Source organism: Theropithecus gelada, chromosome 1 (assembly GCF_003255815.1).
Source record: "Theropithecus gelada isolate Dixy chromosome 1, Tgel_1.0, whole genome shotgun sequence".
NCBI lineage: Eukaryota > Metazoa > Chordata > Mammalia > Primates > Cercopithecidae > Theropithecus > Theropithecus gelada.
In genome coordinates this window covers 91,210,291-91,229,404 of record NC_037668.1, presented here as the reverse complement: position 1 = coordinate 91,229,404, position 19,114 = coordinate 91,210,291, and the positions used below count along the sequence as shown (strand labels likewise).

Sequence of the window (19,114 nt, the reverse complement as noted above, 5' to 3'; positions counted from 1 at the left end):
CTTCCTCTTCCAACTCATCTCTTGTATCTCCCTCACTCATTTTACAGCAGCCACTTCATTCCTCTCCTTTTGCCAAATGTGTTCCTGCCTTAAGGAAAAATAAGATTCTATCAAGTCAGGGCCCAGATCTTCTTGTGATTGGCTCTTTCTGGTTGGTCATTCACTTCTTGGCTCAAATGTCACTTCTCTAGAAAGGTTTCCTTTACTCAATCTAAGTGTCCCCAACCCCATTCCGTCAGCTCTTTTCACATAACACTATTTACTTTTTTTTTTTTTTTGAGATGAAGTTTCGCTCCTGTTGCCCAGGCTGGAGTGCAGTGGCACCAATCTCGCTCACCGCAACCTCCGCCTCCCAGGTTCAAGCGATTCTCCTGCCTTAGCCTCCCAGTAGCTGGGATTATAGGTGTGCACCACCATGCCTGGCTAATTTTGTATTTTTAGTAGAGACAAAGTTTCTCCATGTTGGTCAGGCTGGTCTTGAACTCCCGACCTCAGGTCTTGAACTCCCGCCTCGGCCTCCCAAAGTGCTGGGATTACAGGTGTGAGCCACCGCACCCGGCCAACACTACTTTCTTCATAGCACTCGTTACTCCCAGATGCTTTCTTGTTAATGGATTTATTTTGTTTATTGTCCATCTCCTGCCACTAGTATGGAAGGCCCCAAGTAAAAGAGCAGGGATGTCATCTGTCATTCCTTTACATGCCAGTACCTAGAGGAGGACCTGACATATGAGAGGGCACTCAATACCTGAAAAATTAAATATAAATCCTTTTGCTGCTATACATATACCAGTATACATGCTATCAGTTACCTCAATTATAGATTTATATTGAGATATAATTCAGGCAAACATGATTGAAAGGAAAATACTTTAAAAATAATTATAATGGAAAATGTTCTTAAAACTCTCAGAAGTATACAATAAGAATTCAAAGCATGATTAACAAAAACAAAATCACAAAAATCTTACATTTAAAAAGTTTTAACACAGTGGCTTCTTTTAAAACATAGCAAACTGAAAAAAATTAGAAAATTAAGAAAAAGAAAATGTTTTTTCTGGCTTATAATCCTAAAAGTAATCATCTCTAACACTGCTAAAGTTACTCAAACTCTGAAATTATATTCTATTATCTTTGAAATATACATTTATTTAGCATTCTATTTCCTAGAAAAACAACAATCTATCACAAGCTTGAAAGCTATTTCAGGTTAAGCCTACTGAAGACATCAGAGCATCACACCATATCCATTCTGTTCTAACTACCCAACAGAATATTAACAACAGATGACTTGGTATGCTCAGAGTCCATTCACAGAATCAAACAACACAAATCATCCATAAAAAGATAATTAAAAAGAAAAGACGAACATAAAACTATCCTTTTTGCATTGTGGTAATGAGATGCACTTTTGAAGTATTTCACTGTTATGTTCTTTTCTGGCTTGTTTTTATCCAATGTACTTAAGTGGCAGTCCCAGACTTGGAACCCTAATCTCTAAATGTTGCCTCATGTAAGTCCACTAGGACTTACTGTTTTCATAAACTAAATGTTCTTGATAGTTTAAAAGGTATTTTTAAAATGTCATTTTATAGACCATAGCACACAGGAACAAAATTTTAAATGCCACAGAAACACAACCAAGAAGACTTTGTAAAGCTACTCAGAAAAATCCTAAACTATAAAAAATGCACCTAGTCCATCTTCAAACTGACACAAGTCATCTTCCTAAAACAGAGATCTGCCCCCTCCCCTTCTCAAAAATATTTTTTAGTTTCTCTTGCACATAAATCAAACTCCAAACCTTTTCAACCAAGATATTCAAGGTCTTCAATAATTTGCTCAATTTTCACCCTTATCTTTCACCATATCCTCTCCTACTCTCAACACATATACATAAAACTCACACAACTTATACTGTTTAATAGCTATTCCCAGGATATCCTGTGTCCTTTCCCACCTATGGACCTTCAACTTCTTCTTCCTGTTTTGAACTTCTCTTCTGCTATATAACCTGCTGTTCTAAGCTTGCCCCACTTTCAAATTTGGGCTCAAATCCCTCTTGCCCTAACCAGCATTCTAAAATCTGCCCCCAAGATAATATCTCCCTTTCCCACACCATCTTAGGACTTCATTTGTACCTGATAGAACTTAATACCATCTGTTTTATAGCATAACTATTTAAGCTACTTAAGTTCATTGCCACTGTTTTCTACTTTGTAGTCCCTCATTAACTAATACAAAACAAATTAAATAGTTGAATTAACTGAAAGACTATTGATTGCTCAGCTTAGTGTCCCACACAGAAGCTAAGTATGGGAAACATCCAATAAATGTCTGCCAAATAAATGAATGTCTTGTTTCCCAGCCCCATAAATCCTGTTCAGAGTAAGAAATTAATTTTTAAAAGATCAGTTGTGGCAAGAATTAAGTATCTAAAGTAATGAAAAACTTACCAGTGTAAATTTGAATCCTTTGGAAGAGGGCTGAAGTATTAATTTTATGCATGCAGGAAGCAGGCTCAAAAATGTAAAACAAAAGCTAAAAAAATTAATAAAAATCAAATATTTATCTTCTTTGTAGAGGTATAAATCTAACTTAAATAAGGAAATATTTTTTAAATATAAGGATCACATTATTTATCAACTTAAGTTGATTTCAAACTATACTTTTATTTATTAAATTTAAAGATGAAATAACATTTACATAAAATCTACACATTGATAAACATATATACTTTAAAAATAAATGATTACATAATACAGACCAAACATGATAAACCTAAATATTGCTTCTGTTATTTTAGTATTTAATATCATGCATAGAAAATATACAAAGATACATAGTTGAAGGTCAATTATCAAACACTCAAAATAAGAAAATATAATGAAGTATAAGAGATAATGCTATATCTGTAACACAAACATTCATAAACTTTACTCACAAAAGAGTCTCTCTAGCCGTCATTTCACAAAAGTTGATTATCTGATTTTCAAGCCCATGGTAAATCATAAAGAACAAGGTGGAAAGGGAGCAGGAAGCTACTAGAGCTTCTCCTAATGATGGCTAATGGGTGGGAGGAAAAAGAACTAGAAAAAGCAGACAGACTCAACAAGCAAAGTGGCCTGGAACCATTTAATACTATGGGAAATAGCCCCTGAAAGCCCTGAAAACAAGTATATAACCGAGTACAACAACTGATTTTCCCACTTATAGGTTTTGACTTGTCAACTTGGCTAGGCTGAACTAATGTCGCAGAATTCCGTTCCTGTATGCCTTTGTTAGGGTGGGCTACAAGGGAAATTCTCATAAGATTTGGAAGACAGAGAGGCCACACCCATCTCATCTCCCAGTTATTTGAACACTAATCTGCTGTGAAAGAATTTTGCAGATGTAAAACCCCTACTCAGTTGATTTTAAATTAATCAAAAGGGAGCCTGTCCTGAGGCACCTAACTTAATTAGATCAAAGCCCTTTAAAAGTCGGCTGAGGCCTTCCCTAACGGCATCCGGAAATTGCTCTTCCTTTCCCCTAGATATTCCCTCCTGACTGGCTGCCTTGTGACTAGCCCCTACTACTGTACAAGCCAATTCCTTGTCATAAATTCACACACACACACAATGCAGTGATCTCCTATTCCTACTTCTTTGACTGATCCTGACTGATATATACTGAATATCATGACTCTTCAAAATAATATTAATCGTATTTAATGTACTGTCTGTTCAAGGAGAGAACAAGGTAACAACTCAGAAAAACTTGCACATAAAAATAATTCAAGTTGAAGAGTTTTATTGTACAGAGCAATAGATCTAAGTTACGTGGAAAATCCGCTAAAGAAAAACACCTCGGCTGGGCGCGGTGGCTCACGCCTATAATCCCAGCACTTTGGGAGGCCGAGGTGGGTGGATCACCTGAGGTCAGGAGTTCAAGACCAGCCTGGCCAAAATGATGAAACCTCATCTCTACTAAAATACAAAAATTAGCTGGCCATGGTGGCCAGCGCCTGTAATCCCAGCTACTCCAGAGGCTGAGGCAGGAGAATCACTTGAACCCAGGAGGCAGAGGTTGCAGTGAGCCGAGATCAAGCCACTGCACTCTAAACTGGGTGACAGAGCCAGACTCCATCTCAAAAGAATAAAAAAAAGAGAAACAGAAAAATACCTCATTCCCTAATGATGCCAAATAAATGAAATAATACCATAATGCTTTTAAAGAGTAACTTATAAAATACTACATACAAACTTTGTTTCTCTTACCTCATTATTAATTGGATGTGACGTGGCAAAATATCCCTAATCTTCAGGAAGACATTGAAACTGCACCAAATATTGGCTACTTTATCCTTAAAAGAGATGTGTTAGCTTTACATTCTGGTGTAATTGAAAGAAATATTAAAACCTATGAAGTACAGCCCATAATCTCTAATAAATTTTTTGAGACGTGAAACTTTTAGTCACAATTATAATTAAATAGATTAAATCCTCCAGGAACATATACGCACACACTCTCTCAAGCATTTTTCATTTTTGTGCAGGGCAGTTGATCAAAAGCATTGGCCCACCATAATCCAGACATTCCCAAATACTTAAGAGTTTTCAAAGAGCAATGCACTATCCCTGAATACTAAAGTCATTCATCTTTGGAAATTTTTCTAAGAAATGTTTTTTCTGTAATTTATAGAATACATATTACATTTGACCCATTTTTATCACACACCTGAATTTACTTAGAGTAACCTGCTAGCTACTAGCAATGACAAGAGCTAATTGCTAATAAATCAAAAAGTCTAAAGACATTAGCAGTTGTGCTAGGATCACTTTCAAAATTAAGTTTGTAACTACAGCTCTCCTGCTGGTGAAATCATTCTCTACACAGCTGCTTGACTTACAGCTGTGCAGACTTAACATCAAAAAAGTAACTATCACTGACAACTATACCATCCCACTTTCCTCTGCTGGATCAAAGAAAATGCTCTTCAGATTCTGAAGGCAAGAAGTGAATGGAAGAGACTGGCAACACCATCAAACATGTCTGATACTCATTTTTATAATTATCATGATAAATGCCATTTCTGAAACGGAAGGTAAGGCAAATAATTAGGCAGCTTACATACAGGGTTAAACTTTTCCTTACGTAAGTGTTAGAGGTTATATAAAGAACAGGTTAGGAAAACAATTTTCAAAGTTCAAATCACAGTTCTGCTACATGCTAGTTACAGGAATCTTTGACCTCAGTTTTCTAATCTGTACAGTGGGGACAATAGCTACCACAAAGCTACTGTAAAGATCAAATAAAATTACATGGAAATGTCTGGCACCTGCTAAATGGTGGTTATAACAATAATGATTATTATCATCACTACCATCATCCTGTTGACATACAGTCACACATTTCTGTTCCTTCACAACACCAAACTCCCATCTTAGTCACTTTCAAAATGCTGGTTCCATCTTCCTATAAGTCCATTGAAAGATATTCTATAGAAATTTATATATTCAAAACTTATGAAGATACGCTTTCAAAATTTTTTCTAAAAGAAATGTTAGCAAATTATCTATAAATATGTTGTTTCTGTCTAACTTTATTAAAAGGCCTTTTTGTTTCAGAAAAATGGTTTGTTTAATTTAATTACCAAATCTAAATGATCAAATTATTCACATAATAAAAGTTTAACAAGAGTGATTAAACTAGCATTAAATGAAATGAAATGAAAGAGTCTCATTAAAAATTACTGTGGATGAACGTTATATATCTCATAAGAAATTATGAGATCTTCCTGAAGCAAACATGATTATTAGTTTTACAAATAATTTCCTAAGACTGAAAACAGAATATAAACCAAAAAATTACACAGCTGTTAAAACTGTAGCTGAAACTTCTCATTCTGTCTTTTATTACAAACCCTATTTCATTACAAAAACATAATTGAATTATGGATCTGATGATGGCATAAATATCACCTGTTGATGTACTAAAAAATGCCAGTTGAGCTAGGGGTAATATAATGGATTAAATAACTGGCAAGGTGCACACATCCTGTTGTCCCAGCTACTTAGGAGGCAAAGGCAGGAGAATCACTTGAGCCCAGGAGTTCAAGGCTGTAGTGCACCATGGTTGCCCCTGTGAATAGCGACTGTGCTCCAGCCTGGGCAACAGCAAGATCCTGTCTCAATCAACCAATTAATCAATCAAGCAATAACTGGCAAGGAACGATTACAGGAGGAAAGTAGTTGAAGTTCCTGTTCCTTGTGTCTTCTACATGAAACCCCTAAAGGTCACAGGTAAGGTATAGTAACAGAAAGGAGAGGAAAGTTTTTAAACATGCCTCAAATAATCCACGATCAACCGGGAAGAGTCTTCTTAGAACCTGCAGGGTTTGTTCCCTTTCTGTAAAGAACGGCAGCCAGCAGAGAACGAAGGAAGCCACAACAGTACAAGCTAGCTTAACTAGCAACACAAACCTAAAACAAAAACAAAGGTAGGCAGTAAGATAGGGAAAGGTTAGTAATTCTACAAAATCAACCTGAGTCTCACTGAACGTAATACATGCAAACATATAGTAATGCCAAATCTATGTTACCAATATAGGCTGAAGATGGGAGTCTGCTCCAATCAGAGGTAAAAAAAAATTCACAACAGCTAAGATGTGCACTTCAACAAAAGGACTGTTACCACCATCCTAATTAACATTTATGTTAGATATCATTCGTATAGGAATAAGGGAATGCACTCATGAAGAAAAATATCAAATGGGGATGTATTTCTAATAAGTATATAACGTAGTAAGCTCTAAAGTGATAAAATCCTACAGCAAAGTTCTAACTAGCCAATACACACTACCAGTAAATATGCATGAATTGAAGTATTTCTCTAGTTAGGAAAATTTAAAATAAAACACAGAACATGACTTAATCTCTCTCTTCCCACATACCCTATAGCCAAAGTATTTATAAGAAATCACCAAAAGGCAAAGTGAAAGATCACCTCACTCCAAGTAAGTATGCCAAAAACATTATCTGAAGTAAAGTTTTGGATTCTGGTGTTTAAAGGTCACTCACCCCTTTCCTTTGAGGCCTTTTTTAAAACACTTGCCAAGTAAAAAGCAAAAAAATGGCAAGGAGTGGTAAAGTTCCATCTGTTTATAATTTATAGCTAAGCAAAATGCCAGTGACCCTAGCAGGTCCCAGTCACAAGATACTCCAAGAACACCCCACAAAGCAAAGCCAAGACTCACAGAATTATATATGTTCCTGTGTCAAGGAAATTACCTTAATAATCTTTTTAAAAGATAGAGCTTTTAAAAAGCAAATCACATAAGAGATACGCTCTATGAAATGCAAGCTCATAGCATATCTCTTATGTGATTTTTAAATAACGTATACAATGAAAGCTATTTCCCAATAGAAATTCAAAGTACTGAAGTGATAAACAAACATGAAATTATGTATAATAGCATCAAATACATTAAATCTACTGCTAAACAGCAACTGATTTGTTTTGGTTTAAAAGAGCTCTAAAGATTTAAAACATAGTTTTGTTTCTGTTAGATTACTTCACAATATTATTATAACATACCAAAATCTAGAGAATAAAACAATGCTCCAACAGCAAGTTAACAAAAAACTTTACTGAGATCACTACACTTCCTCTATTATATGTATTAATAGTATAAAGTAATATATGTACTTAATTAGCAACTAACAACATTGTTAATTAAAACAATATCACAATTAGATTTTCAGTTCAAAATGGTGAGCTAGGCACTAATGTTTACCTCCTCTCCTTCCCAAGAGACTCTTAAAGTAATAAGAAAAGGAATTTAAAAGTATAAATTCGGCCGGGCGCGGTGGCTCAAGCCTGTAATCCCAGCACTTTGGGAGGCCGAGGCGAGCGGATCACGAGGTCAGGAGATCGAGACCATCCTGGCTAACACGGTGAAACCCCGTCTCTACTAAAAAATACAAAAAAAAAACTAGCCGGGCGAGGTGGCGGGCGCCTGTAGTCCCAGTTACTCGGGAGGCTGCGGCAGGAGAATGGCGTAAACCCGGGAGGCGGAGCTTGCAGTGAGCTGAGATCTGGCCACTGCAGTCCAGCCTGGGCGACAGAGCAAGACTCCGTCTCAAAAAAAAAAAAAAAAAAAAAAATGTAAATTCGACCAGGAGCGGTGGCTCACGCCTGTAAACTCGACACTTTGGAAGGCCAAGGCAGGAAGATTGCTTGAGCCAGGAGTTTGAGACCAGCCGGAGCAACATGGCAAAACCCCGTCTCTACCAAAAAATATTTTTAATTATCTTAGTGTGGTGGTGCAAGCCTGGAGTCCTAGTTATTCGAGAAGCTGAGGCAGGAGGACGGCTTGAGCCCAGGAAGTTGAGGCTGCAATGAGCTATGATCATGCCACTGCACTCCAGCTTGGGCAAGAGAGCAAGAAAACAAAAACAAACAAAAAGTATAAATTCACAGCCACAAAGAGAACGGGAGGATCTGTTATAATAGATAAAGATTTCAACATATTTCTGGAAGACAGAAGTGATAACAAATAAAATAGAATGAAGGAAGCCACAGCTTAGAGTATACACAGAGGAAACTCAGGGTAGCAAGAAGTCAATCCACCCTGCAAGACCCTAGAGAACTTAGGAAACACCAAGTAGGTTACAGTGTTTGAGTAGTATATGCAGAAGAAAACAAGAGATGAACTGAAAATCCCTAGAGGTAGGAAGTCAAATCTTACCCCACTCCCACACAAAGATTATCTGGCAGCCAAACATTTACCCCAAGGCAACAAAAGAGGGTGTATTTTTCTGATAAAATAAACTAAACTATCCAGGGCAGCCAGTGTAGAGGTTAGCACTATAATGCAAACCCCTCCACATTCTGACATGTAAGCATCTCAGCGTGTGGTGGCCAGCTTGCCGCCCACTGATCCTATAGTGGACCAACGATACATAGAAGTCATATGCAGGTGTTCCTGCCTTATTCTTAAATAAAAATAGATACACTAGGATCAAATAAACATTTATAGAAAACCTATCACAGAAAAAGAATCGAAAGGGAAACTAAATGACCCTGAAAGAATTAAAATCACTCAGGGAACAGTAAAGAACTTTACCAAAAAAAAAAAAAAAAAAAAAAAAAAAAAGTAGCAAATTCTAATTAGAAATTAAAAACACACCTAATAAAACAAATGAAATTCGATAGAAGTGTTGGGGATAAATTCAAGATAATCCAACCCATAAAACAAAAGATAAAGAGATGCAAAAGATCTAACATCTGACTAATACACTCAAGAAAGAAAAAAGGGAGAAAATCATCAAAGAAATAATATAACAGAATTTAGCAGAACAGAAGAACATGAGTCTTCAAAATGTATGGACCCATATACAGTTTGGATATCCAAAATAATTGTGAAAAACACCTGTGTCTAAACAAATCACTGTAAAATTTCAGAACCACACAAATAAATTATAAAAATGATAATAACAGCAACAAATGTCTATCTAATGCTTAGTATCTCCCAAGAACTGTCTTAAGTGTTTTACAAATATTAATTCATTTAATTCTCAAACTAAGCTTACAAAGTTAGGGTTTCTATTATCCACATTTTGCAAATGAGAAAAGTACATAATGATTTAAAAATGTGTCCTTACAGCTGGGTGCAGTGGCTCATGCCTATAATCCCAGCACTTTGGGAGGCCAAGGTGGATGGATCACTTGAGGTCAGGAGTTTGAGACCAGCATGGCCAACATAGTGACCATCTCTACTTAAAATACAAAAATTAACCTGGCATGGTGGCACATGCCTATAATCCCAGCTACTTGGGAGGCTGAGGCAGGAGTATCTCTTGAACCCAGGAGGCAGAGATTGCAGTGAGCCAAAATCACGCCATTGCATTCTAGCATGGGGGACAAGAGCGAAACTCCATCTCAAAAGAAAAAAATGTATCTTTACAAGGTAACATATGCCTGAAAGCTTTCAGACTTTAATTCAAATCACAGAGGACATACTACTACAAATTTTCCAGAATGGCTAAAACAAAAACCATTGACAGTTGATCAAGATGTAGAGCATCCGGAACTCTTACACCATTGTTATGAGTGTCTTAATTGCTACACACTGCTTAAAAACAATTTGGGATTATCTAAAAATGGACATGTGCACACCTTGTAACTCAACAATTCCACTCATAAGAGGAATGTTTATATGTGTACAAGGAGATATTTATAAGATGTTCATGGCAGCATTATTCATCATAGCCCAAACCGGGAAACAACCCAAATTACTCTCTCAGTGATAGAAATCACATGTATTCATGCAATGGAATATCATAAAGCAATGGAAGTGAATACTGAATTCACTTTCATAGATTTTTAACAAACTGCAGCTACACACGACTACACGAATACATCTCATAAACAAAATGTTTAGCCCAAAACATCAAACACAAAACAATACTTACTGTGTTGTCTCTTTTATATAAAATTCAAAAAAGGGGAAAACTACAGTGTTAGTAGTTAGTTCAGGGGTACCATTTGGAAAGGAGGAGGGAGAAGGATGGGGAGGTGGACAAGGGTAGTTTTTGGATACTAGTAATGTTCTATTTCTTGACATGAGTGGTAGTTTGCCAACTCACTGAGCTGCACATTTATATTTTGCATAGTTTTCTGTATGAGTGTCATATTTCAAAGTAAATATAGTCTTAAAACTCTGGTAAATAATTTTTTTTCCTTTTCTATCACTGTTCTTGATATTATCAGAGTATTTGATAGCCATGATCCCATAAGCAATGCCAAAATTTTTAAAAAACTAAATTAGTCAAGTGGACAGAATATAAAATATATGACAAAAACAACTACGGACTTGAATATCTTTTATTTGTAAGTCCTTTGACAGATATACCTATTAGTTTTATTATAACTAAAACAAGACTGGCATCAAAAGGAAAAGCTATTAATTAAATAATCATGTTGCTGTGTAATGTCTTTTTTTTCCTTTAAGAGAGATGGAGACAGGTAATAATATTCGATACCTTATAAGACAAATTGGATAGATATATACAGATTTTTATCAATTTATTCTCTAATCTAAGCTTTGTTTGTTTGAATGTTCCTTATTTTAGTCATCAAAAAATACACATACAAAAGCCATATTTTGATTATTCAGTTTTAGTTTCCTAAAGCTTCTGGCTACTACTATCTGATAGAAAAAAATATTTTAAAACTCATAAAACTGTGAGATCATTCTCCTTTTTTCATGTCAGACAGCATTTGCAAAGGATAGAAGACATGTTACACTTTAGAATTACAAGAGTATAACCATACTTGGCACTCTTTTGCCACCTCCCCAGAAAGAGCTAATCATTTACCAACATTCTGTTCCCAAGCGAAACAATATGAAAAAGCAATTCTACTTTTAATAAATCCGTACTTTACTCTTCAAATAAAAGCTTAGTGAAGAGATTCTTTTATATTATTGTGAAATAGTTCATATAAGCACGCTATCAAATAAGACATTACTAGATGACAGCATTGCACACATTTCATAATATGCAACTGACTTCATTTCTACATTAGTAAAGGATACTGAAAATGTCCATAGTCTATAAGAATAAGGCCTGGATACAGCAAGATGCATAACGCATTAGCAATCTGTAAAGAAAAATATTGTGAGATAAGAAAGTAATCTGTTACACATTCAAGCAGAGTAAAAGCGTGGTTTTTATCTAACACATTAGCAAATGTTCCCCTTTTCCAGACGTGTTATACTTTCTTTTTATAAAATATTCAATTTTTATAAAACAACTCTTTAGACAATGAAGTTTTCATGGAGGTGACATGGGACACTTCCATAAAAAGGAAAAAAAAAAAAATCACTAAAAGGTTTTGTCAGAGGAAGTACTTCCAGATATACAAGTTGGAGAAGTCAATCTAACGTTAACCTATCTAAAATGACCAAAAATAATATTTGATAACTATGAATTGAGAATATACAACAACTTTTCAAAATGCCTTTCAGTTTGGTCAATCTTCTCACAAGCCAGCTCAAAATTCAGCTTTACCAGTTAAGTAACAAATTCAGCATGGCATGCAGTCCAGTACTATGTAACTTCTAAAATTCAGTATATCTTAGTAGTACACTAAAATAATTACTGTAAGATAAGTTGATGTTTTTGAAGTGAAAATTGATAGAAGATACAATATTCCTAATTACTCTCTTTCCGAAAGCATGGCTTCCCTAAGGTCTCTACTTAATAGTTAGACTAATAAAGGATACATTTCAGAGATGAACTGTCAGCCTGCTTTAAAACCTACCTTTTTCTTAGTTGAGATGTCTTTTAAACAACAACAGTACAAAACCACTGCAGGTATGTAAATCAGCAGATCAGCAATTAAAACTGAAAACACAAGGAAATAACTTTAAACATGAGTCCATCAGGATTTACAGCTACCCATTAACTGCCTCCCTTCCTCCAACGTTGATTGAGAATTCATTAACACAAGGTTCTTGCCCCACTATGGACAAGTCCTTTACACAGTCAGCCCTTTTCAGTTCTTTCACCTGTGAATAATTTCAACCGCTGTATTGCCAAGGAGTCTCTTAATTTTCTCTAACAAATTCACATATTTAATCAATCAGATGTATCCAACATTCTCTCTTTGTTCTGACTTGGACTTAAAAATAAAAAATATTCAAAGCAAGGAAATATTTTTTTCCTCTATATACTCTAAATTTTCTAGCATAAAGAATAACTGAAATGTAGTGATGTGTAAGAAAATCTTTTTAAAATGTTACTCTTTATTGAAAAAATATAAACTTTTGCTAATTAATGCATATAAAGAGCTTGAGAAACCCAGGTGAGGAGAAAACTGAAAAAAAATACTAAAAAAAAGAAAAGAAAAGCAATTCATAATTTTCAACATGCAGTCCTTTAAAACAAAGAAAATGCATACATAAATACTTCAGATGTATAACATAGCTGTCTAAAGAGCTTATTTTTTTCTTATACCTCACTAAGTATAGTGTTGAGAAAAAGGTAAGTGACAGTAAACTGTCTGCAATCTATCAATATGTTCAGCTCCAAATGCCACATTAAAGACGACACTGACAAACTGGAACATACCCAAAGGACTGGTCAGACAGAGACCTCAAAACCATAATCACATTCAACAAACTGCTCATCTAAGGAATAGCTGAAGTATATAGGAATCTTTAACTTAGAGAAGAGGTGACTCCAAATTCCTGTAGGATGTTAGGGATATAAGGGATTAGACTTGTTCTCTGTAACCCTGGAAGACAGAATCTGTAATGACTGGTGCAAGTTCAATTTAGGAAGGTCATTTTTAATGATTGGAGCTCTATGAAAACAGAATAGACTGTCTGTAAATGTTGTGAGTTCCCTGCAAGCACAGATGTTGGTTCAGAAGCCAAATTATCACATGGTGAGTATGTGGTTCAGAAAGGATTAAAGCATTGGAGGGGGAAGGGCAGTGGTGTGGGAGAGGGAAAGAGGCAAAACAGGTTATCTCTTGGGCCTAACATTCCAAGACTGGATGAACTGTAAGGAGAACAAACTCTGACTACATTTACGCTAATTAAGGAAAAGGACTGAGATAGCTTTAAAGCATAAGTCATGTAAAGCTTTTAAAGAAATCTAAGCTTATTACTTTCAAACTCCTGCAACAGCACACACAGATGCTCAATAAACATTTGTTGAGTGGATTATTGAATTTAGAAACTGCACAACTACGCAGATAACAACTGCAAGGTTTGCTTTAAGAAAAAATGAAAGAGATTTAGAATTAGGATATTAAAGCACACCCTAAAAAACTAAAGATTCAATTTATAGCTATCTGGCCTCAAGTAAAGCTATTTGCTTCACTTAACTGTGCCTCCCTCAGTTTCCTCAGCTTAAAATAAGAATAATAGTATTTATCTCACTTGGGTGTTCAAAGAATTAAGTCAGATAAAAAATGTAAAGCACCCTCCTTTCTACTCTTTCATGTTTTAACTTACATATACATTTGGTCTTGGATCATGTATACAAATATATGTGTATGTGTAATTGCACAATTTTAAAGTCAGTAAGAACAATAATAGTACCTTTACTAGTTTGTCCAAAAGTTTTAAAAAATCAAATTTTACATCCAATACCTATTGCACTTTTACCTGTTGTACGCATGAAGAGCTTATGTGCCTGACTCTCATATCCACGTGATGTATGGAGAGCAATCCAGTCTGGATTTATAAACTTTGCCCTGCAAATCAAAGCATATATACAGATACTTCATTCCTCATAACATTTAGCAATAAGGATATTTAAAGATGTATGAATTTATTAATATTTTGAGAATTGGCCATTTCTCTTATAAAGCAACAGAGTCGATACTTAAGTATTACTCTATTTAATCATGTGATACTGACTTAAGCTATAAAAAAAGCATCTGCATTGCTTATCTTCCAACAAAACTATATAAGGTGTAACTATAAGCCCTATCTTCACAATTCTTCCAGTGTAAAAACAATCTAGCAGGTCACATTTCAGGTACTAAACACATACTTTGTAAAAAGCAATATGCTAGTGTTTATCAGAGGATCACGTTTATAATATTTTAGTTATCATAACAATTGGCTACAATAAACAGTTATAATAATCATAAATCATTACATAAAACTAAACACAATTCTTAAAGATAAATGTAATTTTAAACCATATCACAATTACCGTGAATACTGTAATGAGGTTTGAGAGTTTATTTTCAATCCATGAAGCTTATTTTTGCAAATATGAAATACACTCATAACGACACTGCATAACGACATTTCAATCAACAATGGACCATATGTAGGACAATGATCCCATAAGATTATATTACCATTTTTTACTCTAGCTATGTGTTGATATGTTTAAATATACAAATACCATTGTGTTACAACTGCCTACAGTATTCAGTACAGTGACATGCTATACAGGTTTGTAGCCTAGGAACAACAGGCTATGCTATAGAGCCTAGATATAGTAGGCGATACCATTTTGCCTCCTAAAGTACCCTCTATGATGTTTGCACAATGATGAAATCACCTAACCATACATTTCTCAGAATGTATCCCCATCGTGAAGTGACACACGGCTGTAAAGTTGAAATTAAACAAGGAAGATGAGTTCACGAGATATTTGAAGAGGTTCCTCAAATTTTTGCTGACACACTTCAAATCTAAGACGGAATACCACTACAGAGTAGAACTGGGTCTCTACAAAAACAGAAGTTCTTTATCTTCTATAACTATTTAATTTCTTTAAAAGGACAAGGAATTCCCATTTTGATCTTAAATCACAAATGAAACACTATAGTTATTCTAGTTTCTAACTTGATAGATTAGTCAGTAACCATTTGGATCTATATTTTTCATTTACATTGAGCTGTTCCAGAAAAAAAAAAGTTCTTATACAAAACTAACACATATTAGATACATTTCTCAGTAGTTCACACATACGGATAACATCTCTACTTCAAAACTAGTTCTGCATTTCTTGCGAGATGTCCTCCAAAAAAATTATAGAAATGTTCAAACTTTGATAGTTCTTTTTTTTTTTTTTTTTTTTTTGAGATGGAGTCTCACTCTGCTGCCCAGGCTGGAGTACAGTGGCATGATCTCAGCTCACTGCAACCTCTGCCTCCCAGGTTCAAGCGATTCTCCTGCCTCAGCCTCCCGAGTAGCTGGGACTACAGGCATGTGCTACCATGTCTCACTAATTTTTGTATTTTCAGTAGAGACGGGGTTTCACCACATTAGCCAGGATGGTCTAAATCTCCTGACCTCGTGATCCACCCACCTCGGCCTCCCACAGTGCTGGGATTACAGGCGTTAAGCCACCATTCCCGGCTGACAGTTATATCTTAAAACCCATTTGTAAAATACAATAGCAGCGGCTGGGTGCGGTGGCTCATGCCTGTAATCCCAGCACTTTGGGAGGCCGAGGCGGGCATATCACTTAAGGTCAGGAGTTTGAGACCAGACTGGCCAACATGGTGAAACCCCATCTCTACTAAAAATACAAAAATTAGCCGGGCGTGGTGGCGGGTGCCTGTAGTCCCAGCTACTCAGGAGGCGAGGCAGGAGAACTGCTTGAGCCTGGGAGGTGGAGGTTTCAGTAAGCCAAGATTGCACCACTGTACTCCAGCCTGGGCTACGGAGCAAGACTCCGTCTCAAAAAAAATTTTTAAAAAAAAAAAATACAATAGCAGCTACAAGCAATCTCTCCTCTAGTCAAGAAAGCCCCATCACACTGCTTCTTACTAAATCTGCCAAGGGCATAAAAATTTAGAGTTACATTAAGAAAGAAAAACTTACACATATGCACATAGGAGACTATGATAAGCTGTAAGAGGTGGGTAATCCAATCCCCAGTACTGTAAATTGTTATCACTGCTGTTAAAATACCTGAAAAAAAAAGAAAGAAGAAAGCACCATTCCGTTAATCAATACTCAAGAAGTAGACTTATAATTTAACATCATTTATTTAAGCTTAATAATGTAATTTACTAATTATTAAGCTATTAATAATTAAGCCACGTCAATAAACACAAACCAGGACTCTCCTAGGCAAACTGGGATTTACTGTCATCCTATTATTAGTAGACTTCATCAATGACTAACACTTATACAACAAAAAATATGCAACAACAAAAAGAATAGGACTGTTTGCAACCAATTCAACCAACATGTAACGAGAGCCTCGTTACATGTAAGGTTCTCTGAATTTTAGGAAGACAACTAGGTCTAACGTCCACAAATTGAGAGGCTCCTCTGGTTGGCCAGAATGTGAAGGAACTATACACAATTATCATGACTCGAGGAATAAAAATTAAGTTAACATAATTTCTTAATCATGTCCTTTATAACTAGGCAGCTTCTTCTTCAATTTATTTTCTCAATCATAAGAATACTTTACAACAATGGAAGCCAAACTATATAACCTACAAATAACCATTGTTCATAAGCTTATTTCTTTTTGAGACAGAGTCTTGCTCTGTCACCCAGGCTGGAGTGCAGTGGTGCGATCTCCGCTCATTGCAACTTCCGCCTCCTGGGTTTTTTTTTTAAGCGATTCTTCTGCCTCAGCCTCCCATGTAGCTTTGATTACAGGCAGCCGCCACCAGGCCCGGCTAATTTTTGTATTTTTAGTATAGACGGGGTTTCACCATGTTGGCCAGGCTGGTCTTGAACTCCTGACCTCAAGTGATCCACCCACCTCGGCCTCCCAAAGTGCTGGGATTACAGATGTGAGCCACCATGCCTGGCCTAACTTATTTCAAATGGGTCACAATTCCTCACTGTCACAATCTCCTACTTTTTGAATTAAAAATATTTCTTTAAATTAGCATTCAACATGATCCCATCAAATAACCTATTAATCATCTTCAGAAGGTCTACTCTTCTTAGTGTCGGCTACATAAAACATAGGTTTGTATGGAAGAGATGGGGATTAAAATTATCAAGGCATGCTAGACAGCCAAGACATCTGGGCATAAAGTACTACAGTATGGTACCAGCTGGTGGCCATTGTCCCTCCAGAAACATCCATGTGAACAATCTTGGGTTCCATGTCTGGCTGGGACTTGAAGCCAAGAAGCGGCGAGTCTAAGGATCTCTGGGTTAATTGGAGCCCCTTTTGGCAGTTTGAATCTGGGAAACTGGGCCAGGCAAATAATGGAGACCAAAGGACCCACTTGTCTAGACAGAGATACCTGAAGACAGGCACCAATTGTGCCATTTCCAAATTCATGTTATTACATAGCATAAAGTTTTATTGTATCAGCCTCAGAGCTGTTGAAGCATTGAGTTAAGTAAAGCTATAAGGTCAGTGACTGCCACAAAGTGCTCAATAGTAGTTCCAATTGGCTGCTAGCCACAAAACAACTAAGATGGATACAGCAATGGGAAACCATCAAGTAATTCAAGAATCACATTTTGTCCAATACAACTTGATTTGGTTTTCAGCTTCTGAAAATAGACAAAACCTATTTTTTCATTTAGTTTAACCTTGAGATCCACTGGAGATGAGTAGAAGAGGCACTGACAGTAAGCTGTAAGCATGCAACGATATATACTAAAAATAAGGTGATTGGTTGGATTAGGAGGAAAAAAATCCAGGGTTTATAACAGTGCTCCCCTCTCTTATGGAAATTCACAAAGTAGAAGAAAGAGGCATAAAAGAAGATAGCTTAAAAGTGTTTCATGTAAAGCATCAAAATATATCAGTAGGAACAAAGCAATTAATTGATACTCCTGCTTTATATACTATTATATATATATAATTTGGGTTTTTTTTGAGACAGAGTTTCACTCTTGTTGCCCAGGCTGGAGTGCAATGGTGCAATCTCGGCTCACTGCAATCTCCGCCTCCTGTGTTCAAGTAATTCTCCTGCCTCACCCTCCTGAGTAGCTGGGATTACAGGCATGTGCCACCATGCCCGGCTAATTTTGTATTTTTAGTAGAGATGGAGTTTCTCCATGTTGGTCAGGCTGGTCTCGAACTCCTGACCTCATGATCTGCCCGCCTTGGTCTCCCAAAGTGCTGGGATTATAGGCGTGAGCCACTGCACCTGGCCTTACTTTAAATATATTAATACCTGAAAAGTTGTCTAAATACAATTTCTACATTGAAATGCATTTTCCCACTGAACATCTCAGTATATATTTAGTAAGTAAAAAAAAAAACTGGCTGCCACACAAATTATAAAATTACATTCAGGAATGTTACCATTAACTTTAAGATGCAGTTTTCTCTAACAACCCACAGAGTCATAATTGGTATTTTTATTTAAAGAAAAAAATTTTTAACTTGAAACAGTTTCAAAGTTACAGAAAAGTTGCAAGAACAGTTCAGAGAACTTACATATATCAAAATGTATAAAGTTTTATAAGACAACAGATACCATTTAAAGAACAAGACAAGAACAAACAGAAAAAGACTTCTTTTTATACACTCATACACACACGAGGAAAATGACTAAAGTGTACAATACTGTTGTGGTAGAGGGACTTTAATGTCACCACGGAGAACACCATCTCCTGGTGTTCAGACCCCTGCATGCGTACAATCCCCTCCCCTTG

At 36.0% G+C, this 19,114-nt stretch overlaps 1 protein-coding gene across 1 annotated transcript in view; it reads right to left on the bottom strand.

The window, feature by feature from the left end:
* Nucleotides 1-19,114, bottom strand: part of ALG6 (ALG6, alpha-1,3-glucosyltransferase) — a 65,723-nt gene that overhangs the window by 18,252 nt on the left and 28,357 nt on the right. Inside the window, exons 4-11 of the mRNA XM_025390891.1 lie at nucleotides 16,349-16,438; nucleotides 14,165-14,253; nucleotides 12,310-12,392; nucleotides 11,582-11,646; nucleotides 7,062-7,253; nucleotides 6,329-6,464; nucleotides 4,260-4,345; nucleotides 2,457-2,541 (exon numbers count right to left, since the gene is read on the bottom strand). Of these exons, the coding sequence (XP_025246676.1) occupies nucleotides 2,457-2,541; nucleotides 4,260-4,345; nucleotides 6,329-6,464; nucleotides 7,062-7,253; nucleotides 11,582-11,646; nucleotides 12,310-12,392; nucleotides 14,165-14,253; nucleotides 16,349-16,438 (826 nt within the window). The remainder of the gene's footprint in view (nucleotides 1-2,456; nucleotides 2,542-4,259; nucleotides 4,346-6,328; nucleotides 6,465-7,061; nucleotides 7,254-11,581; nucleotides 11,647-12,309; nucleotides 12,393-14,164; nucleotides 14,254-16,348; nucleotides 16,439-19,114) is intronic.